The sequence below is a fragment of the Gobius niger genome (assembly GCF_951799975.1).
Source record: "Gobius niger genome assembly, chromosome: 13".
Lineage (NCBI taxonomy): Eukaryota > Metazoa > Chordata > Actinopteri > Gobiiformes > Gobiidae > Gobius > Gobius niger.
The window spans coordinates 11,634,074-11,659,248 of NC_136864.1; the positions used below are offsets into that span (position 1 = coordinate 11,634,074).

The 25,175-nt window shown below is 41.3% G+C and overlaps 1 protein-coding gene across 1 annotated transcript in view; it reads left to right on the forward strand.

The window, feature by feature from the left end:
• Positions 1-25,175, forward strand: part of LOC306972780 (RNA-binding Raly-like protein) — a 77,625-nt gene that overhangs the window by 16,603 nt on the left and 35,847 nt on the right. The window contains exon 2 of the mRNA XM_079569486.1: positions 22,996-23,283. Coding sequence (XP_079425612.1) covers positions 23,028-23,283 — 256 coding nt within the window. The 5' untranslated portion in view covers positions 22,996-23,027. The remainder of the gene's footprint in view (positions 1-22,995; positions 23,284-25,175) is intronic.

Here is a 25,175-nt window from a genome sequence, read left to right on the forward strand (position 1 = left end):
ATGATCCAGATCCTCAAAAGTGACACCAAAGATTTGTCAAAACTCATTTTCCACTCCATTTGCATCCGCTGTGAACTTTGGCTTCCCATTAAAACAATTTACATTCTGCCTCTCCCTTTAACCCCCTGGTGCCACCGCGCAAACATGCATTTTGTTATCTGCTAATTACTCTCAGCACTGGTGACCCACTTGTGGAGGAGAAGCTAAATTTGGCAGGAGCACAAACACAGAATTATAGAAATAGAGAAATAATGCAGAGCTACATATGAGAAACGTGGCATATGTTTGTATATGGCCTCACAGGAGCTAAGGGGGGCTGTGGTAACAGGCGGAGGCCCTATAGCTATAGACATGCTGCTGTAATGTTGAAGTGATTGTGGCTGTTATAGGACATGTGGACTGATATTCTTGCCATTTGTTAATTAATGTTTGGTACTGTAAAACAAAAAGAAATCAGTTCTTTAACAATACTTGGTTTACAATACCTACAATACAATACAATACCTGAACGATACATTTTCTGATACCTATATTTATATTCCTCATCTAGTACTAGAAAACAGAACAATTATGTTCAATAAGACCCGAGCTTCCTCCTGAAGCAACAACAGCATCTGCGCAGAAGAGAGTGACATCTTGCGTGCAAACAAACCGTGCTCCAGTGCTTACATGGCCAGGGCTGTAACAAGCACTTGTTGGTTCAACCTCTCTTCTTTGCTCATCTTTACATTAAAATTGTGCATGGCCTCATGATCGCTTGATCTTGATTTTCAGTATTTATTTATTTGAATGGGACAGCCTGTATTAATGAACAGCAGGAGCTTTAAATACACTAGGATTTAGCGTAAGGCTAGTTTCCATCCATAGTCCCATGGAATTGGGGGACCAGGTACACAGAGAGACAGACGGTACATGTCACAAGAAATACATAACATAGATGAAACATACATGTCACAAAGGACAAAACAAAACGTACAAGTCACTTGGAAGAGGGGCGTCACGATCCTTCTGACTTTTTGGGTTTTAAGCAGGAAGTGCCAGAGAAGTTACCACAGGGATAACTGGTTTATGGCGGCCAAGCGTTCATAGCAACGCCACTTTTTGATCCTTCAATGACGGCTCTGCCTATCATTGTGAAGCAGAATTCACCAAGCGCTGGATCGTTCACCCACTAATTGGAAACATGAGCTGGGTTTAGACCGTCGTGGGACAGTTTAGTTTTACCCTACTGATGATGTGTTGATGCAGTAGTAACAACAGTAAGTATGTTTGCATTGTTAATAATATATATCTCATGTCTGACATACTATACAGTCAGCATTTAGGCTGCGTCATTTACAGGACAAACTTTATTCCTCTTTAGTGTCATTGTCTGTGTCCCGAGAGAAAGAGAGCACACATGCTGCCTCTGGTATTGGAGAAACGTGATCAAAACACCAGCATGTGCGCCCCCCAGATCCCGCTCACCCACCGCTCACCCACCGCTCACCCACCGCTCACCCACCGCTCACCCACCGCTCACCCACCGCTCACCCACCGCTCACCCACACTCAAAACATTGGAAGAAAAGGCTTCGGGGAGGGACGCCGTTGTTCATGACTTTGCCATTGGTGTCTGTCCATCCCCCGTTCAACCCACTAACTGCGTCTAGTCGGGAGCTGAAGATTACAGCGAGGGCAGGTCGCCAGCACGAAAAGTCTGCATTTAGAAACACAAATCTTTTGGCTGTGTAGTATTTCTACTACTACAGTAAAGTTGTATGAGCGGAGAGAGGGGGCGGAGTTAACTGAATCGAAGCGTTGTGTCTTCCGGGTTTGAAAAATACCTCCAGAAAATACTTATATTTATCACAAAAATGAGAACTCCATAGTGGTAGAGGTACAATATATCATATGAATGCCTATACTAAAGTAGCAGATCCTTTAAGACGTCCTGGATTTTGATGTTAAGGTCAAACTACAATCTGTTAAAATGAGTTTAAAATGAATGTATTTGTAGCCATGGCTGGTCATCCAAACACCAGTTGGGGACCTCTGCTTAAGTGTATGGTCAGCACTCTGCACTATCGTAGCCCCACAGCAAGACTGACCTGCTTTCACTCTCTACCTGCTGGTTTCTCTTCACCCTTTGGCTCCCACTGTCCAAAAATCCATGTTTGGGAGAAATTGTGGTTCTGAATTGCACATAGTGAGTGTGAGAGAGCGTATACTGTTACCCCCTGGACAGACTCCAGCAACAACAGTCTCACAGGAGATTGAATAGAGAAAAGGAATTAATAATAAAGCGAGCCGTATGTTAAAAATAAATTAGCTGCGAAAAATATTACCAATTCTAATCCAGAAATACTCAGCAGCAGATTTTTTTCCAAGTAAAGCAAGAATAATATACTGTAAGTAGCAGCATCCATAAAGCAACTCAAGTAACAAAGATGTATATTATACTGTACATAGTAAAATACAAGAAATGAAAGACACATTATGAAAAATCAGCCTTTTTTTTGCCCTAAGCCATGTTATAATATTGATCTCTCATTAAAAACATCTTTGACTTTCTTCACGCTGTTAGAGCTGTAGGTTCACATCTGAATCAAACTGTTGAAAGTCGTAGGTGTTTGATAGAAATCCCTCTGGTGTTGCGTTTACAGCTCTCACAGACCCACCGCACATCCCGATTGTTTGCTTGAGTTAATTTGAAGCTCTTCTCAGCCGGAGTTCATACCGAGTTGAGACCTGAGCGGGGAGGAGCTAACCCTGTGCTATTTTAACCCCTTAACCCCTGCCTAAACCGAGCACATTGTTTACAGATCTTAAAGCGGTACTAAGTAACTCATGCCCCTAGAGGCCATAAGCGCCACTGCAGGTGTCGTAGCATTTTTAGTCATGAATTGTCCGTGAGAGTTAATACTACGCTGACAGAAAAGACAAAGGGAGAGAGGGATATTGTACATCCAATTACACAATGGAGATCATTTTTTTTCACTCAAACTTGGCTGTAAATACTGTTTAAGTGGCGCTAGCCCGCAGTTAGCTTAGCTTCATCTTTGTGATTCTATTAGTGTGTATTGGGGCTCCGGGTCAGAGCAGAGCACGCTGCAAGTGTGGTTTTCTGGACAGAGACACCAGGAGAAGACCCAATCATCCCATTAACTCTTATTTTACCCCCAGAGGGACTACGAAAAGGATTTATTAATTACTGCTTTATTTCTTGAAAAAAACGTTAAAATAACAACAGAAGAGCGTCAGAGAATCTGCCATCAAAAACGTGACAAAAAACAAACAAAATGAGACATAAATAAGGATCAAAAGAGCAATAAAGACTAAAAAAACTCCATTAAAATTGAAGAAAAAGCATAACAAGCCCCGACAAAATAGCATCAAAAACAAGAGCACAGCACAGCAACAACGTGAGGATTTATGTTAGATCAGTTCTGTAGCTTTCAGATGAGGCTCCAGTCATAGGTTTTCAGGTTTGAGTGAAGCTGAACAGGAGGAAATGTGTTCAGTTGAGCCGGACGTTTTAACCTCTGACTTCCTGGTTGTGGAAAATGAGCTATACTTTGACAACAACAGCGCACATGGTCTGCTTTTGTCTTGTAAATGTCGCGTTTACAATCTAGATCTATGATGCCAAGTGAAGTTGACTCCGCTACAAGAAAATAATTACATTACCACAGCTTTAACTTTGTTCATTTCTTCCTGGTTTTGTTTTCTACTGTAGAAGATCTGATCTGTACTTCCCTGGATATTGTAAGAAAAGCACAAAACAGTCCTCTACATTTTAAAGCCCATAATCCGCTGAAAGTCTGTTCACTGTGGCATCACGGAGGTGTTAGCCATGCTGTTTGATCTGGTTTGTAGTTATTCCCAGTGCGTCCAGTGGGGGGAGCTCCAGGCAAACTCCTCACCAGCCCTGGCCTGTGTATTTTAGAGCCACTGTCTAATCCTCACAGAGACATTATTTCAAATTACGTTTTAAAGCCCATTTAATAAGCCCCATGTGCTCTTTAAAGAATGAAAAGAATTTAAACAGGACTAAACCAGGACCAAACCTGGACATATCAAGGAAAAGTGAACTGGTATCATAGCAAAGATTCTCAAATAGTTGTCATCTAGACTTGGGAACATGACCATTCATACAGCACTCACTCACCTAGAAGCAAAGGACTCCTATGTTAGAATGCTGGACTTTCTGATGGGGAGACCACAGGCTGTACGTGTCGATGGCAAGTCCTCCAGAACCATCACACTGAACACGGGGGCCCCCCAAGGCTGTGTGCTGTCCTGTTCACTCTGCTGAATCATGACTCCAAAGTACGACTCAAACCTCTCCCTCAAGTTTGCAGACGACACAACAGTGGTGGGTCTCATCAGAAACAGAGATGAGTCAAACTACAGGAGTGAGGTGAGCAGTCTGGCCATGTGGTGCACACAGAACAGTCTCTCTCTCGAAGTATATTTACACAGAAGTATATTATATTTACACAGAAGTATATTTACACAGAAATGTAGCATGTCGATTTTATAAGCAGATAAAAAGGGGTACTATAAAAAGAGGCGTAATGATACGAGGAGCAAAACGTCCGCGCAGTAACTCCTAAAGACTTCCCCCGCTCACTTCCGTCAATAGAAGCTGCGTGACTACATTTCTGTGTAAATATACTTCGCATGAAAACACTTCACGTAACGTTTTTTAAATAGGGAACACGTGGAAGAGCTTGGTAGCTTCTATCGTGAGCTTTTTTGGAGCTATGTGACATGTGGGAGAGGCTGCGTATGTGCTCCGTTTGCGTGACAGAGCGCACGGACAAAGACCAGACGGGGATATATTAACTCGTCTTAGGTTAGGTAAGAGCATATCTCAGTATGTAAAAACGGTGGCCTATTCCTTTAATGTGGAGAAGTCAAAAGAGATTGTTGTGGACTTTCAAAGAGCGCGGGTCAGCGGTGCTGCAGTGGCGAGGGTGACCAGCACTAAGTTCCTGGGTGTGCACATCATAGAGAACTTCTCCTGGACCATGCACACTACATCACTGGTCAAGAAAAGTAATTAAAGTCTCTACTTTCTTCACAAGTTGAGAAGAGTCAGAGTCCCAGCCTCCTTTGTGCGCAACTTCTAGAGAGGGACTATAGAGAGCATCCTGACCAGCTCCATCACTGTGTGGCACGGCGCCAGCACTGCCTCCTGCTGGAGGAGCCTCCAGCGCATCGTGAGAGCAGCTCCACCCGTCTCACCCGCAAAGCCGTCAGAATCACCAGGGACCCTTCGCACCATCACACAGTCTCTTCAAGGTAATGCCTTCAGGGAGGAGACTGCGGAATCTACGGACCAGTTCCAGTCGACTGAAGAACAGTTTCATAGACAAGGCCATCGGGAAGCTGAACTCCCTTCCCTCCCTCTCACCCCTCTTCCCCCTACCCCCGGAGAAATATAATTTCAAATTATTCATATGGTTTGACAAATAAAAAAGAAAAATTTGAATTTGAATGGTCCAGTGAGTGAGTCATAAGCGGCACAATGAGCCTCATAATTTCACCCCAGCTCGAAACCAGCAGGTGGGATTTTGGCAGCTGTAACCCCTTCTTCTACCAGTGCAACCACATGAGCAGGAAAAGTTTCCTGGATGAGAGAAAACGTCCTCAGCTTAAACAGCAGAAAGGTTTAAAATAAGAGGACTAAACCAGGACTTACAGGACAAACACGTATATATAACAACAATGAAGTTCTCCATCTGTTCACGTTCGCAGGTCTGTATCACAGTTGCAAAGGCGGCTGACACGGCAAAGCTGTAGTGAAGTCGTCCCGCTTTCATAGCAACACAATCTTCTACTTACCTCTGCAAAATGAAGTCGGTGCGTGGATTATCAGCTCTGCTTTTTATTGCCAGATTGCGAGATAGTGCTGCTCAGAGATATGGAACAGTCCTATAGGTCACACTGTGTTTTATCTTCTGCCTGACATTGGCTGGCACACGGGGGTATGGGAAGATGAGATAAAGACGCTGCGGTTTGTGCTGTTATGCTTCATAAAGCCAATATTCACACAGAGTCACACGGCAGAGATATTGAAGAGGGAATACAATGTGAAATTGACTTTTTAGAGCTTTATTTATTAATTATTTTTACTATGTTACAATATAGTTAACACCAAAAAGCTTATTGAAGTTGTGTTTTGAGTACAGGGTGACCACATTTTGCACTTCCACTAAAAACATGTACAATAGGCCAGAATGAATGGAGTGTGTGAGTGAGTGGTTGGAGGGGCTGATGGCACAGACTGGTTGCCTCGTTTCCGTCTACTGTACACCAAGGGGCAGCTGTGGCTACAACAGAAGCTTATGGAGCGAATGAATAATGACAGTGCAGTGCTTTGAAAAACTTGGAAACACAGGCTTGTAAAGTGTAAGCCATCATTATTATTATTATTATTATTTCACAGGGACCGTTGTGTCACAACCAGAGGAGTGTAAACAAGTGTTTCTTCGTACCGCGGGGAGGTTTGAGCAAAGAGAGGAGGCGGTGGTTTTAGCAGGATATTAATGAGAGATAGAAGTTGCCACTTGGGGCTTATTGATACTTGTCTGTGTCCATCACACACTTTAAACCTCCCGGAATTCTTTGCAGAAATGTGAGAGCGGTGTGCTAGTATCCAAAATAGATAAGTTTTGATATTAGGGTGAGGGAAACGCGGGTTCTCTCGTGCCCCTCCACAGACAGTTACAAACTCCGTATCCGGGACGCTCGAGACAGGGCCTTGGTTAAAGTGGGACAAGACAATGGGGCCGCTGAAATCCACCGGGACACGGGACGCAGCCATTCGACGAACTCGATAAATGTGGCAATTGTGAAGTTTAAATTTTCACTAATGACTGACTGTTATTATTACTTAATCTCTTAACCTCCACCTGAACCGAGCACATTTTCTCCAATTGGACTTTAACCAAATCTAAAAACCTCTTACAGCCTACAGGCCAGTGTAACGCCTCATTTGAAAGCTAAGACCTACAAAACTGATGGAAATGGATCTTTTTCCTTGTGTTGTTGCGGTGCCACTTATTAGACATTCTTTTTCGTCACATTTTCGTCACATTTTTGTCTCTTTTTGTCACATTTTTGTCACATTTTCATCATATTTTTATCACATTTTCGTCACATTTTCATCATATTTTTGTCACATTTTTGTCATATTTTTGTCTGTTTTTTGTCACATTTTCATCATATTTTTGTCACATTTTTGTCATATTTTTGTCTCTTTTGTCACATTTTTGTCACATTTCATCATATTTTTGTCACATTTTCGTCATATTTTTGTCTGTTTTTTGTCACATTTTTGTCACATTTTCATCATATTTTTGTCACATTTTTGTCACATTTTCATCATATTTTTGTCACATTTTTGTCTGTTTTTTGTCACATTTTTGTCACATTTTCATCATATTTTTGTCACATTTTTGTCACATTTTTGTCACATTTTCGTCATATTTTTGTCTCATTTTTGTCACATTTTCATCATATTTTTGTCACATTTTTGTCACATTTTTGTCTGTTTTTTGTCACATTTTCATCATATTCTTGTCACATTTTCGTCATATTTTTGTCATATTTTTGTCATATTTTTGTCTCTTTTGTCACATTTTTGTCACTTTTCATCATATTTTTGTCACATTTTTGTCTGTTTTTTGTCACATTTTTGTCACTTTTCATCATATTTTTGTCACATTTTTGTCTGTTTTTTGTCACATTTTTGTCACAGTTTTGTCACTTTTCATCATATTTTTGTCACATTTTTGTCTGTTTTTTGTCACATTTTTGTCACATTTTCATCATATTTTTGTCACATTTTTGTCACATTTTCATCATATTTTTGTCACATTTTTGTCACATTTTCATCATATTTTTGTCACATTTTTGTCTGTTTTTTGTCACATTTTTGTCACATTTTCATCATATTTTTATCCCATTTTCGTCACATGTTTGCCTCTTTTTTGTTGTGTTTTCATCTTGTTTTACTTGTTTTTTTTAGATTTGGGTAAAAAACTAGAGAACATGTGCTCGGTTCAGGTGGAGGTTAAGAGGTTAAAATGGTTGACCTTTTTTAATCTTTAAACCTTGTTAAAACATTGCTCCCTCGTCAAAGACTAACCTGTATTTCACTACATTCATGCCTTTTTGAGTAATCCTCCAGTAGCCAATTGTTATACTGTAAGTCTTTTCTTCAGCCCATGCATTTGTCCACTTTAAGTTGTATGGAGATTATAATTAACTCAGTGTTGTTGGCTTAATAATTCATAGATCTCTCCTCCACAGCAGCTTATACCGACCACACACGTAAAGACATTCAGTGTGCGTGAATACGGCTCTTTGATATTAGCCCTAGTGCTTCTCCTTCTGGTCCTAAGCGGCTCGGCGATGATTGGCAAAGCTAAACCCTTTTTTTCCCCGGTGCGCCCTTCCCCCTCGCTGCAGCTGCTTCTCTTACCCTGTGGTCTTTTGTTGTCATTTTCACCTTTTTCCATCTTTCAGTGAACCCAGGCACCTGTATTATGCAAAACAGGAGTGGGTTTGCAGATCAAAGTGGCATTTCTCGGATTCTTAGTGAGATTCGGTTGCTCAAAGGAAAGTCAGGAAGATGTAATTCATTTTTGTAAAGCAGGTTTTCTCTCCAGCTCTTTCCAAGTCGATGCCTTGAAGCTGTTTTATTTGTACATACACTTTTTGTTCTAAGCATGTTGAACCGAATCTGCAAACATTTAGGTTCAAAGGATGGTGATTGTAGTAATATCTATTCGATACAGATATTGTGTGCAGCCCTACTTTGCCCACTCATTACATCCTCAACACTAAGCTATCTGCCTCATTCGGGATGTGTAAGCTCCTTTTCCTTTCTGTAGGGAACCCCCCGAGGTTTCTTGGCTGGAGGAGATAATAACCGAGGGATTGAGAGCTCATATCTCCATTTCTGAAAGAAGAAAAAGTGAACTGCTCTTATCATGGGGACCGTATGCTCCGGTCTCTGCTCGTGTAGGGGATGACTTCATTTTTTGCTAGACCATTCTTGTAATTCTCTCTAGTATGTTTGATAAAACACAATTGACTAGTTCACAGATTTGACTCATTATTGGTCAGTCTTTGTTGTACTTAAAGGACAGCGCTGGCATTAAAGGGACATTTCAGGATTATTATTTTTTTGACATAGAGTGTTGTTGATTTCTAGAGACATATATATATTTTAATTCATGCAGCCCTTATATTCGAAGGGTTTAGTGGTGCTAGGCTAGTGCTAGGCTAGTGCTAGGCTAGTGCTAGGCTAGTGCTAGGCTAGTGCTAGGCTAGTGCTAGGCTAGTGCTAGGCTAGTGCTAGGCTAGTGCATGTCTTTGGTAACTAGTAGACTGCATTTAAAACCTCTTCAAAATCATTGGGTAGTCCTCCAAACGTTGCCATGTCTGATTTGTAGAAAGCTCCTTTGTGAATTCCACATGTAGTAATGCGGCCGCAGGTAAACAAACTACTGTAGATCCGGTAACCTTGCAGATCACTCCGCCGCTGCGCTTAACCAGGAAGCTGATGCTGCTCAAATATAAGTTATTTTAAATGCAAAATGGTTATAATTCAAAAATTATTCAGTCAACACAGACATTTATATTGATAGTCTGGTGTTATAAGTGATTTGCCTCAGGTGCACTGTGCTTGGGTCAGATTTTTTTCAATGCAGGCTACTAGTTACCATAGACATGCACTAGCCTAGCACTAGCCTAACACTAGCCTAGCACTAGCCTAGCACTAGCCTAACACTAGCCTAGCACTAGCCTAGCACTAGCCTAGCACTAGCACTAGCCTAACACTAGCCTAGCACCACTAAACTCAAATAGAAGGACAACAATGTGACAAACAAAGCAATGAAAGAACTTCTAAAAAGTGATGACAAAACAGCAACAACGCAAGGAGGTCTTAGCTTTCAAATAAAAGGTGTTACTCTGGCCCATAGGCTGTGCGCTTTTAGATTTGGGTAAAGCTGAACTGGAGATAATGCGCTCGGTTAAGATCGGGGGTTAATTGGTCTTTTCTATCATTAGTCCCCAGTTGACCACGTGTAGCGTCTTTAGCGTGTGCGGCAGATTTACGGACATACCAGAAACACGCAAATGGAAAGATTTCAGAGTAAGCCTATTTTCAAATCGTACTTAGTTTCCTGCTTTCAGCTTTCAGATACACTGCGGCGCATCGAAAGTCCGGTCCGTTTGTCCAATTGAGTTTGCAGTGAACGTCTTTCTTTGCAGTGTGGAGCGCAGCATCATGGGTAGACGGGGAAGTGCTGAAACGATAACTTTATGCCGCTGGTTTTGATCTCCGGAGAGCTCCCAGTCGCTGGTGGTGACAGGCCGTTTGTGAGCCAGACCAAGTTAGGCTGAAAAGAAACTGCCACTGTCAAATATCCGCGGGAATATTACTTAGAGGAGATGGAGGCTGCGAGGAGAGATTCGGGGAGGCAAAGAGGTAACATTTGTCAGGTTTTTATTGTGATGAATGAATGATCGTTTACCTGCTCTTATTGACTCATTGACATTCGTTATAACATTTCTCTGCACCATGGAAGAGCTGTTGTAGTTCTGTGAAGAAATGGGCAGAAGATTTTAGTCTGAAAAGCATTTGCATCAACACGCGCGCACTCGCCAAAATCCGCTCCGGCCACAATTCAAAGTTGAGGAAAGAGCACGAGCTGCGTCTCAAAAGCACTTCTCATAGAAATCACAATAAATTGACTTCAAAGCCTGTCTGCAAAGCTAAAGGTAAAGTTCCTTTCAACTGGTTTCAATTGGTTTTCTGCGAGTAAATAAAGATACACCCTTAATCTTGCACAAATCTGCCTGACATGTTCCTTCAAAGACTAGTACTTTATGAATATTTTAGTTTAGTTTCTTTTGGAATCGGTAATGCGTGTTTCTGTTCCGTTTTATTGTTGATGTATTTAAAGACCTGCGGCACTGGCTGCTTTCCGTATTGCTCTTCTGTGTAGTTTAATTGGTAAAGTAAAAACAATTAGAGGGCCTAATGTACTGAACCATTTACCATAAAATAAAACAATTAAAATTTCCTACTGCGATCACTCCCAATTATGACTCAGTGTGTGTCCACCTTTCAGACTTGTACTGAACTGGCCTTGGCTACAGGTCTCAGTCTCCATTCACTGTTATTGCAATCTCAGCATGGTTTCACATTAGCGGCATACATAGGGCAAATTATATACTCGGCGATTCATTGTGGGAAATACTGTATATTGGAGTAGTTGATGGTTATTGGTTGCATAGTTCGCAATGTGTAATTCATTATAGAGCTCGGTTTAAAGCAGTACTAAGTAACTTGTTAACCTAAATCCTTTCCGTAGTCCCTCTGGGGGTAATACAAGTGTTGATGGGATGATCGGGGAGTCTTTCATCTCCCCTTGGTGTCTCTGGCCAGAAAACCACACTTGCAACAGCACCGGGTCGGAGCCACCAATACACAGTAATGGAATCACGAAAAGCTAACAGGCTAACGGGCAAAGCTAGCTAGCTTAAACAGTGTTTACAGCCAATTTGAGTGAAAAAAGGTGATCTCCATTGTGTAACTGGATCCCTCTCTCCCTTTGTCTTTTCTATCAGTGTAGTATTTACTCTCACGGGCAATTCCATCCATCCATCCATTTTTTAGTCCCACCAGTGTGTCCAGGGCCTTCCACAAGGCCTCTTCCCACTAGGACATGGAACACCTCCCGCGGGAGGCGACCAGGAGGCATCCGGAACAGATGCCCGAGCCACCTCAGCTGCTCCTTTCGACGTGAAGGAGCAGCGACTCTACTCCGAGCTCCTCCCGGGTAACTGAGCTCCTCACCCGATCTCGGAGGGTGCGCCCAGCCACCCTGCGAAGGAAACTCATTTCGGCCGCTTGTATTCGCGGTCTTGTCCTTTCGGTCATGACCCAAATCTCATGACCATAGGTGAGGGTGGGAACGTAGATCGATCGGTAAATCGAGAGCTTTGCCCTCCGACTCAGCTCCCTCTTCACCACGACAGACCGATACAGCGACCGCATCACTGCTGACGCCGCACCGATCCGTCTGTCGATCTCACGCTCCATCCGTCCCTCACTCGTGAACAAGACCCCGAGATACTTGATCTTTTGAATAGATTTTTTTTTATATCTATATCAACATATTTTGAGCATTGTGTACTTGTTGGAAAAATGTTCAAGCTATGTGAACATAGGATTTCTCTGTAAGCTCCACACGCTTCGTCTTCCTTATTTTAACATTATTGTATAGAGAGTATTGTGAGCCATCTTTTCACACTGCATTTCTATTCTCTATTCAGCAGCGCAGCCCCAAGGTCAAGAGAACTGCTGCTGTTTTGGACGAACATAGACCGAGTCTGCACCAGTCATTCATAACATTTCACTCTTGACCTGCCCCCACAGCTGAATATTCTTGAGGAAAATACTCTCTTTTTTATACGTCAATAGACTTTGCTGTATAGAGTGGTAGAGATACAGTAACATCTGCCATAAATTCTTGCCAAGAATTAATATTTCTTTATTTGTGCATATTATGTCTATGAATGAACTCCTTAACCAAGCACGTTTTCTCAAGTTTGGTTTTACCCAGTTTTAAAAGCTCCTTACAGCCTTCAGACCCGCAAAACTGATCGAAACTGATCTTTTCCCTTGCTTTGCTGCCGTGATGTCACTTTTTGTGTCATTTTTGTCGTGTTTCCATCCTTGTTTTTCGTCTTGTTTTTGTTGCGTCTTGTTCACATTTTTGTCGCCTTTTCATCGCTATTGTTGTCATGTTTTTTGTCAGATTTTCTTCCATTTCTTCTTGTTTTTGTCACTTTTTTTGTTGCTCTTTTGTGGATTTTTTTGTTGCATTTTCATTTTTCCCGCTATTTTGACACTTTTTCCAAGAAGCTTTTATAAAACTGGAGAGAATCTGGTCGGTTCCGCCGTGGGTTAAGAGGTTAAAGAAATAGTGCAATAAAGCAACCCCCGTAAGCACCATGGTAAACTCCGCCCCCTTTTCCCTGTGTGTGTTTGTCTCCATGGGGACAGCAGATCCAAATGTGACTTACTGTATATAATGAACTGAGTTTTTTTTTTTTCATTTATAATGAGCAGAACAATTTTTTAAGGGATATTAGTGAAACGAATCAAAGCGTTCTTGTTTTTAGGATTCTTGGCTGGTGGGTTTTATTTGACCGGGAGCACAGGGTGATGCAGAGGACTGAGGACAGAGCACAGGCTTCCACCAGATGTGCTGCAGTGTTACCTTTTTAGAAAGCAGCGCACATCACACAGTAAAGGCAGTCTAGTTTACACAATGTGACTGTTCTCTTCATGAAAAGTGCACTCAAATTTGACATTATTAAATTTCTCATACTTTTTCTCCTTTCTTTCACAGATCAACTACTCAAAAGCCTGCATGAGCGAGCAGTTGTAATAGATACATGATTGTGTTGACCTGTATCATGGAGAATTTGCTTATGTATCAAGCTACTGGCCTTAGCCCAAAGTACGGCCGTGCCAAGTTTGTTCAGATGAGGGTTATTGGCGCGGTCCTGTAGAGCTGCTGCAATGTTTCGGACAATTTGATTAACAACATGCTTTTGTTGCACTGCTCTTATCATAATGACAGTTGCGCAAAGTGAATATGTTGTACTATTTTACACGGATTTACTCTGAGGTCATTGTTTTTGGCGTATTTAGCTGGAACTTCTGCAGAATCTTCTTCATCTGCTCTCCTGCTTTTCTCAAAAAAATATTCATGGGGAGAGTCCTAATTACAGAAACATTACGCCCACATAAAACCCACAGTAAATCTGAATGGATGCAGCGTTGCAATGTGGATTCCTATGTGGAAGATCAATGTTGACACTTGACCTCCAAAAGCAATTTAGTATGGAGAAGCAGCTGCACCCTCATGTTGACAATATATACAACTCCTTATAGCTCTAGTTTAGCTCTGGTTAAATCCTTTAGTCCTCATTATGTCTTGGCCAGTTCCTGATTAAGTCCTATATGGTTTAGTCCTGGTTTAATCTTAATTTAGTTAATATTTCTTTTTTTTTTTTTGTAAATTATTTTTATTGAATTTTTCCTTTTAACAACCAGAAAACACACACAAAAAAACCCCTCATTCCCACCCGCCCAACCCACTGCACCAGAGTATCATAAACAATGAAAATGTTGTAAATGACAATGAAAAAATAAGAAAATAAATAATAAAAAATACAGAAAAAATACAGGAAAGGCCTATCTTTATGATTATGGAGTCATGACATCAAAGTCCATTTCTTTGATAATTCGGAGAACTGGCTGCCACACAGTATCAAATGTTTGTATTTTGCCCTGAATAGAATAACGAATTTGCTCCAAAGTTAGATGTTGAATCAAATCGTTAACCCAATGCTTAAAAGTGGGTGGAGATTTGTCCTTCCATTGTTTAAGAATAAGTCGCCTGGCTAAAAGAGTAGCAAAAGCTATCATTATTTTACCAGCAGTGTTCAAACCTAATCTGGGTAACGTTACCCCAAAAAGTATCGAAATTGAGGAAGGCTCAATGTGGGTTTTTAGTACTTTAGAAAAAAACATAAAAACAGACTTCCAAAACTCAGCCAATTTTGGACAGCTCCAAAACATATGTGCTAAAGTACCGGATACTGTGCGGCAGCGATCACATATATCATCAACATTAGGTTGTATTTGAGCAAGTTTAACTTTTGACCAGTGTAAGCGATGGACCACTTTGAACTGAATAACTCTATGTCTTTGACATATTGAGGATGAATGTATACCATCAATAGCAGCTTGCCACATTTCATCTGTCAATCCAATATCAAGTTCCTTTTCCCACTTTGATTTTAATATATGCAGAGGTTTTAAATTATCTAAAGTAAGTAACGAATAGATTTTGCCAATAGTGTCTTTAGACCTCGGAGGCATTGTGAAAATTTTGTCTAAAAGGGACTCTGCTGGAAGTGATGGAAAACACTTCAAATGAGATGAGACAAAGCTGCGTAGTTGAAGATATCTAAAAAAGTGTGTTCGAGGGATACTGAATTGTTCTACCAAATATTCAAATGTCACAAACGTTCCGTCTAAATATAAATCTTTAACCGTTTTCACCCCACGGGAGGCCCACATTTTAAAAACATTATCTGTTACAGAGGGCCCAAACATATTATTCTTAACTAAGGGAGCATCTTTAAACATATCGGTCAGGGAGAAAGTACGTCGAAATTGGGTCCATATTTTTAAGGAATGTGTAACAACTGGGTTACTACAATATAGAGATATAGGTTCTGTAAAAGGCAGCTTAGAGCAAGCCAAGGCATGTAAAGAGACAGGTGAGCATGATGCCTGTTCAAGTTGTAACCACTTTGGACCACGGTCACCCTGAGGTAAATGAATCCAGTGTAGCACATATTTAATATTGGCAGACCAATAATAATATTGAAAGTTGGGGAGAGATAGCCCACCATGTTGACGGTGCCGTTGTAGCATTTCCTTTCTTATTCGGGGAGTCTTGTTATTCCATATAAAAGTGGTTATTAGCTTATTTATAGAAGAAAAAAAAGATTTTGTCAGAAAGATTGGAATACATTGAAAAAGAAACAAAAAACGTGGCATAATATTCATTTTTACAATATTTATTCTACCCCCTAGAGATAATGGCAGTAAATTCCAACGGTCCAGATCTTTTTTTAAACTATTCAGAAGTGGGGGGAAATTTGCATCATAAAGATCTTTAAATCTCTGAGTCACCCAAATACCCAAATATTTAATTTTGTTTGAACTTATTTTAATAGGGAGAGATAAAGAGTGAAATGAAGCTTCCTGGCGGGTTGGATCGAGTGGCATAAGTTCACTTTTCTGTATATTAATTTTATATCCGGACATTTTCCCGTATAAATTAAGCAGGTCAAGTGCTTTTGGTAAACTGGCACAAGGATCAGTCAAATATAAAAGCATGTCATCAGCATATAATGACACTTTGTTTTCAATGCCATTTCTAACTATTCCTTTTATATCAGCGTTACATCTAAGTGCTATGGCCAAGGGTTCTATTGTAAGGGCAAAAAGAAGTGGGGACAATGGGCAGCCTTGTCTAGTGCCGCGTTGGAGCTGAAAGAATTTAGAGATATTATTATTTGTGCGCACTGCTGCTACAGGTAGTGAATAAAGGATTTCAATCCAGCGGATAAATTTCTGTCCAAAACCAAAACGACCCAGGGTATAAAAAAGAAAATCCCACTCCACCCGGTCAAAGGCCTTTTCAGCATCGAATGCCACTATTACCTCTGTGGCCTTGGGTGCGGTGGGACTATACAAAATATTGAAAAGCCTGCGTATATTTGAAGATAACTGACGATTTTTGATAAATCCGGTCTGATCATCTGAGATCAGATAAGGCACAACAGTTTCTAAGCGCTGAGCAATTATTTTTGCAAGTATTTTACTGTCTACGTTTAGTAGTGAGATAGGACGGTAAGACCCACATTCGAATTGATTCTTCTCTTTTTTAAGAATAAGGGAAATTGTCGCCTGTCGCATAGTCTGAGGAAGCATGCCAGACACAAAAGATTCCTGATATACAGATAGTAGAATTGGAGATAACTCCTTATTGAACTTTTTGAAAAATTCACTAGGGAATCCATCGGGGCCTGGACTTTTACCATTTTGCATAGATTTCACAGCCGTTAAGAGTTCTGACTCCGTGAACGGCTTGTCTAAGTCATCTGCAATTTGAACCTCAATAGTTGGCATATTTAACTTATCAAAAAAAGATTTAAATAAATTGGGATCTTTTATGGATTCAGATGTATACAATGCCGAGTAAAACTTGTGAAAAATCTGATTAATTTGGGAATGATTTGTGTACTTTAAACCGGTCTCATCTTTTATTTCAGGAATACACTGAGCAGCTGTCTTTTGACGCAGTTGTTGGGCGAGAATTCGACCTATCTTTTCGCCGTGTTCATAGGTCTTATGACGGGTTTTATTAATTAAATTTACAATATGTTTGGTTGACAAAAGGTTAAACTCCGTTTGAAGCATTGTTCGTTGCTTTAACAAATCTTGCGAAGGGGAGTTAGCTATCAACGTATCAATTTTCATTAGGTCCTCTGTTAATCTCTTTAGATTTTCCTGTTGGATTTTGTTTTTTTGGGCACAGTATGATATAATTTGGCCCCGAATATATGCTTTCAAAGCTTCCCATATTGTCAGGTTTGACATACCCGGTGTTCTATTATTTTCCAAAAATAATGTTATTTCAGATGAAATAAAATTTACAAAATCATCATCTGCAAGCCATTGACTATTAAGGCGCCAAGGATGATATGAGGCTTGTGAAACAGGTATCTGTAGCGTTAAGGACAGTGGAGCATGGTCTGAAATTACTATTGTATTGTAATCACATTGGGTGATAAGAGGAATTAGATTTTTATCTATAAAAAAATAATCTATCCGTGAATAGGTTTTATGTACAGGGGAAAAAAAAGAATATGACCTAGAATTAGGGTGTAAAAAACGCCAGGCATCACAAACACCAAATGTACGAAGAAACAATTGTACCGTCTGTGCAGATTTGGATGAGGGTAAAGGATTGGTTGAACTGCGGTCCAAAGTGGAAAAACAACAATTAAAATCTCCTGCTAGAATAAGATGGTGCGAATCCATATCAGGAATCTGAGAAAAAAAGTTTGTAAAAAATGCATGATCATCCCAGTTGGGCGCATAAAGATTAGCTAGAATAACCGGAGTTTCATATAATTTACCTGTTACTATAATAAATCTCCCTGAGGAGTCTGCCACCGTTTTAGACACTGTAAATGGAAGACTTTTATGAACTAAGATGGCTGTTCCTCTTGACTTACTATTAAAATTAGAGTGAAATGACTGACCTATCCATCCTCCTTGTAATCTACAATGATCAACTGTGCGTAAATGTGTTTCTTGGAGAAAAGCGATATTCACCTTTAACTTGTTGAGGTGTGTAAGTACTTTCTTACGCTTCACAGGGTGATTTACACTTTTAACATTCCAGCTTACTAAGTTTACTTGACAACCTAAAGCTCCTTTCAGCAACGTAGGTTTATTAACCATTTTCTGATTTCAGTAAAGTAGCACATATAACATTATATCTTGGTAAATAGAGCAAAGAAAGGCCTTTCAACAAATAAATACACACATATTTAAAGAATACTGGTGCAGTGTCCCTCCCATTGTCACCAATTATAGGAACGTGGTGACACCCAAACCCAACATGTTTAAATCCACACATACGTGCTTATTCTGGGGAGCCTACAGCTTAGAGCTCCACTGAAGCTGAACAAAAGAAAGGTGCTAGTTTTTATATATGTCTGAGTAACTTGAACCCAAACAGGTGCAAACTGAACAGGCGTACTTCGATCAGATATGATCAAAACAAACATAAAAACAATAATAATAATAATAATAAAATCAAATAATAATAGTTAAAAAAAAAAAAAGAAAAAGAAAAAAAAGGCGACCAATTTTTCTCAAAAATTTCTCTTCTTACTCACCACTGAATATTAATAGGAAATGAGAGCTAAGTCTCGTAGTCCACTGCAGGAGCAGGATTTGCAGCAATGATGTGTGTCTTGACATAAGACATTGCATCCTCCGGATCCAGAAAGTCCTTCTCTGTCCCGTTAAATGAGATGCGGAACTTCGCTGGGTGAATGACTCCATAGCGAACTCCCGTCTGGCCCCTTAGTAGCTGCTTCACGTTGTTGAAAGCGGACCTTGCCCGCGCCACACTTGGAGGGTAATCCGGGAAGATGGAGATGGATGCCTGGCCATATCGAAGCGCGCCGCCCGCCTCCCTGGCACGTCGAAGTATGTCCACACAGTCCTGATAGTAGTGAAGTTTTGCAACTATAGGACGTGGTTTCCCCATCACTCGTTGAGACAGCGGGGTCCGGTGCGATCTGTCAATCATCACGTCTCTGTCCATTTTGAAAACCTCCTTCAGTAGCTTTGTAACCGATGACGGGGACGAGGGGGTTTCCTCGGGGACGTTGAGTATTCGAATATTTGACCGCCTCATTCTTCCTTCCATGTCAATGTATTTCTCCTGTAGACTTTTAACCTCCGCCTTAAGTGTACCGACCACCGATTGTAGGTCCACCACATCGTCGGAGTACGTGTTCAGGCAGTGCTCCATGTCTGTAACTTTCCCTTTCACCGAGTCCATGTCGGAGCGAAGTAGTGCGATGTTACCGACCACCTCAGTCTTCACAGCCTTGATCTCGCTTTTCATTTCCTCGAATTGGGTGGCCAACATATCTTTTAGTTCTGACCTAAGTAACTCCGAGATATCTCCTCTTATCGACGCAAGAATCTCTGCTTTTATGTCGGCCATGGTCTCGGTCTCGTCTGGTTCACTGGGCCGTGATGCTACAATGTTAGCTTTAGCCGTCGATCTGGTTGGCATCCGCTTTGGTTTATAAGCAAAGTCTTGAAGGTTGGTCGCCATGAACAACAAAACAAGTGAAAAAAAAACTTAAGACATCGAACTTACATCTGTTCGGGGTATATTAGGCACCAAGACCGAAGTTTTTCATGAAACTTCAGCAGAGCTCCTGAAAACGTGACCTACTCCATTGGCTGCTCGCTAGCGCCCCCAATTTAGTTAATATTTCTGTCATGATTACGACATTATTAAAATATCCCTGTGTCTCTTTAGCAGTGGTTCTTGAGTGGTTTGGCTTGGTGACCACACAGTACCTTAGGATGACAAGGCACGACCCAAATAAATGAAATGTAATTTGTCATATATTGTATTAAATATCACAAGTTTTATTGGACAAGCTATAGATATGCCTGAAATTATGATCAAAACAACCCAACCCAACTCCGGTCGTGTTTCCATACAGTTTAAGATGGAAAATGCTCGAAACCTCCTGAAAGTGGCTCCCTACTTTTGGGTCCCGATTCCTGACCAATGGGCGAGGAAAGCTTCTCGTTGGTCCTCATGGCCGGGAGCTGAGCTGTAATACCTGGTGGCCAAGGGTTTCTCCAAATTACACTTTTTAGGCAGGATTCCAAGGAAAACTTTGCACCTCGTTTGCACTGCTTAAAAGCCTGGCTCCAAAGAAAGTCTTCTTTTCTAAAAACTACTATCACCCATGTAACAACGCTGTGGTTGGTGTCACATTTTTAATCGCACTGTTTATTGTACATCAGCAATAAAAAGTTTGGAGCCGGCCCGCCCTATAAGGGACAGGCCTAACAGGAGGAGATTAAGCAGCCATGTTAATTTCACAGGCCACACGGGATCATTATTATGAATGGGGCTGAATGGATTACGCTTCTATCTCTTTTATATTATATCTATGGTCCCGCCCCACCAGTTGAGAATCACTGCTCTGTAGGGGGTTAACCTGTTTTCTGCCAGCGAATGGTTAGGGTTAGGTTAAGCAATTATGCATAGCCAAGTCTCAAAGCGTATTGACTTGAGAGCTTACAGCCTATATGTCACCTCATTTGAAAGCCAAGACCCTCTAGTTTCTAAAACATGAGGGCATTTAAAGCTTTTTGTGGGCATGTTGTATCAAATTTACCATTTGAAATCACTAGTATTATATTATTCAGGCCTGATCTGATGTGTTAATGAGAGAATGCTACTCGTTTTGCACATGAGCAAATGTTTGGTGTAAGATCTGTGTGAGTGAAACACGACTTACATGAAATTTGCCGTCCCTAACTGTAATCATTAGCCTAACCGCTGACCTAACCCTAACTCCCTGATCAGGGGTACGGCAAGTAACGGGTTTATAACTACCCCTGCATCTCGCACCTCTCGTGTCAGTTAGCACATGCTCTCTCAAGTAAAGCGTGCATTGTGAACTGAATACTGAATTACTAAAATACATATCTAATCAAAAACGTATTAGCCTATAAATCAGACATCATTATGGTTCTATTTTGTAACATATGCGGCATCATTGCGGGATATTGTGGGGCCACAATGACATCTTCGCAGTGATTTTACCACTCTCAACCTGGCAACCCGACAGCCCTCACTCCTCTGTGGTGTGATTTAACTTTCACACTGTCGCCGCCTCTCTGTCAGCACCGCGCCTCCCGTTGACATCAATCTGCTCTTCCCGGCTATGGGAACATTTTACAAAACAGATCCGTGTTATGAACAAAATAAGCGAACGCGCTGCCAAACACAGCAATTTTAAAGTTGAGCTAATGAGTTAATAAAATATATTCATTTACAAAGGCTTGAAAACTTTCTGAATCACTGGACTGTGTCAAAATGTGGACAACGCTGCCATACTAATGAGAGGCACACACAACTTTTATTATTGCTTGTGAATGAGCAACAGCCGTGTCAGACAAACAGAGATAGCAAGCAAAGAATAAAAAAAATACTCTTTTGGACGTTTTATTCCTTTTCTGTGCATGTAGCTTTGTAATCGTTGCTGGAAACAAAACGTACTGCAACTCCACATAGTGAAGCCGGGCTAGAGTTGTCCTTGAGCCTGCTTTTTATCTTTAATGTTTAGGTCCAACGGTTTAAATTTGGTGAGTATCTGGACTGGAGCGCTTAAAGGCTTTAGGGGCATTCTGTCCCAAATCACGCAAATTCTCAGAATCTTCCTCAGATTTGGATGAAAATCTTTTCTTGAGTTCCTCCCAATGGCTGCTGGTTGCGCTGCTTTACGACCACGACGCCAGGGGCCGATATCACTGCGGTACCTCCATATAGGGGCGGCAGAACAAGCTAGTTCTCCATAAGCCACCATTGTACTTTAGACACGTTAAAAACAACGTTAAAGTCTGGTGCCTGAATTTCCTAAACTTTCTACAGCTAGATATTCCTCCTGTGATAACGCTGGGTTAGGCACAATTACAGGGACCACGCTGGTTTTCATAGGGTACATCATAGAAATTTAATATACTACTTTGATTAACAGGCTGTTAGCATTAGCGTTAATGGCACGGGCGTGGCTACGTGAGCAGAGTGGTGAAGATCCCGCCCTTATGCCCTTTTTAGGAACATGCTGCGTCAGAGCTAGGGAGGAGGAGTCTGCAAATCAAAGGAGTTGTCTATTATTTTTTACAGTCTGTGGTTCCTCCACATGTGCAATGAACACTTTGAAGTGATTTGCTGTAACTCCCAATTGTTTATTATTATTATAATTTTTTTTTTTTAACAATTTACAAAACAGGGAGCTAACTCAGCAATGGAGACATGTATAGGGCTACAATTCGGTAGCCCTAGACATGTCAGTCAGTCAGTCTGTAGCTAGGCCTTCTATCTGGGATTTTTTTTTTGTGTGCCTTTTGACTACATGGTCAAACACTGCACAGACAAGAGGGCCATTTTTGAGATTTTCCGAGTAGGGCCCACTCTGTGAAGCTATGACTCAAAGACCCTTTATTAGATCGACATCCTGCTCCTACTGCAGCGAGGTTATATCCTAATAGAGTAAAATCTAGGAAATGAAGATGATCACTCAGTACACTTCTGGTGTAGAGCCCTTGACATTTTTTGGAGAAAAAAAATCTGAAATTCCAAAATTGCCATTTCTAGCAGCCTATAAATCAAAAAGTTTCCAATCCAGCACATTTTTGATGATTCTTTCTGGACATATTGTTTGTAGACATGGCACAGACCGAATTGTAGCCTTACACATGTTTCCATTGCTGAGGTAGAGATCTTTAAAAGTGCACACAAATACAAAATGCACCCGCGAGCAGAGAAGGTGGTTACAACTCCCTGTTTTGTTGAAAAAAACAAAAAAACAATTGGGAGTTAGAGCAACTCTCTTTGCCTGGGAGGCTGTGGGTGAAACCACACGGAATGACCCTTTCTACTTAAGCATTTGTGTCATGTTTATTTTATTCGTTTTATGTAATGTGGTGTTAATCTACTATGAAAACTATGCACTCCCGCTCTAATCTACATGTCCTTGTATTTCCCATCAGGCTTTGCGACGGAGGACCGTGCGCCGACTAGAATGACCGGCAAGACCCAGACGAGCAACGTGACCAACAAGAATGACCCTCGCTCCCTCAACTCGCGCGTCTTCATCGGAAACCTGAACACGGCGGCGGTGACCAAAGGGGACATCGAGGCGCTGTTCAGTAAATACGGGAAGATCGTGGGCTGCTCCGTGCACAAGGGCTTCGCTTTCGTACAGTACTCCAGCGAGAGGAACGCTCGGGCCGCTGTGTCCGGGGAGAACAACCGGGTCATCGCCGGGCAGTGTCTAGGTAATGTGTGTGTTCATTATGATATGTAGGGTTGTTCCGATACCACTGTTCCATCTCTATCTGAAAAAAGACACTAAGTTTGGGAGCACTTGGCTCGTTTTCCACAGTAACATAAAAAGAGGAAAATCTATGAAGTTTTGTTCTAGATGCAAAAATGAAATATTTACAAAAATGTAAAAAAAAATAGAGTTGCACCGAAACAGGAACTTGGAAATTAGTATTCTTTACTCATGCCATTATTGTGATCTTTCATGCTGATACTTTTTTTCCGATGCATGAAAACACTTTTTTAAAAACCTATACCAAAATATTTGTCATATAGAACCATAAAAAACAGAAAAATGTTTTCCATAAAAGACCATTTCTTTTAAGGCTGGATTATTTATTTGAGGTGAAACAACCAAGCCTTCCTTTCCTGCTGCCTCTTAATATAAAAACTTTGGGCCTGATCTTGTGTCTCAAAACGCAGACAATAGCGTGACATTTTGCGCTCAGTAGGAGCGCTCTTTGTGATCTTGCCACTCCAGACTTAACGCATTTAAGTGGGTGGAGACATATATTTTCCTCCAATCAAATCGACTCCGCGGCCGGTAGAACGGTTGTGGGGGAGTGGGGGGTGAACATGTGCAATTGTTTTGTTTCGCGTTCACGCCAAGCGCGGCCGATCCGCGCCACAGCGGACGCTGTAGCTCTTTCTCTCTCGAGACATGAACATCGTTTAGCTCACGATGGGGTAAATCAAGTTTTTAGTTTGACCTGTGAGAGCCTATGGCTAAAGGAAGGACGCAAGGCAGCGCAATGTAAACAAGGAAATGAATGTCAGCGGTGCTCCCATCAGACCAGTCACCTCCTCTTGTGACGCCCCCTCACAAGTGGCGGAGGCGAATGGCGCTTATGGCTCCGACACTTGGAAAATAATCGCCAAGAGCCTGCGCCACTTTGTGCGCCGCCACAAGATCTGGCCATTTGTGTTTAAAGATATATTCTTTTTTTCTGTATCTCCTTTTGATACTTTTACCAGTGGAACCTAAACCTTTTTTTCCCAATCCCATACTTGTATCATCTACTGAACAGTCTGCTGACAGTAAACATCCATATGGACCCTATTTAGACGTGTGTTTGAATGTAATAAATAACTTCATATTTCGCCAGAAAATGGCTAAAAAGAGTTATTCCATGTCAGTGTCTGATCCCAATTCCACCATACAGAAGAAAACAAATAGAGCAACTAGTCTTCACTTTCTATGGTTTTAGCATAGTGAAATCAATCTGGAAAGACTTTTATTCAGATATTTGCTGCTGATTGGATCAAATGTTCCTTGTTTTAACCAATCACAGCCAAGTAAGTGTAGCAGTTGTCACTTTGTCTTCATTTGTATTTATAAAAGTGCACAGATTGTCAGTGAATGAAACTAATCAGCAAACAGGAAACGTGACGAGTGCTGTAGTCTGACTGTGTTAGCTGGGGGCTGCTCTCCGGTGCAACACTCACCTGTTACGTCTGCGTCACTCAGGGCTAACTCGCTGTGAAGGAGCTTATTAGCGGGACCACTGCGGAGAGAGATGAGGCAAATATTTCCACCGTCGCTGGCTCTGTGCCCGGTTTGTTTTGGACCAAAACTTTTTTAATGTGTTCCGGTGATTAGGACTAAAAAGCCTGGCTCAGTGAGTGACTTCCTGCTGAAAGGAAGTAGATCTGGCTTACAAGGCTAAAGCTGAGCAGTACTGAAGAAAGCTACATGTGTCCACAGCCATTTAAATTCATATTAAGGCCGGTTGTTTTGAGAGATTTCTTGGGGGAACACCAGGGTCATCGATGCGCAGTGTGGATGAGATGAATTAAAATAATGTGTCTATGGAGCTTAAAGCCGCGGGCTGGATGAGGCACAGTG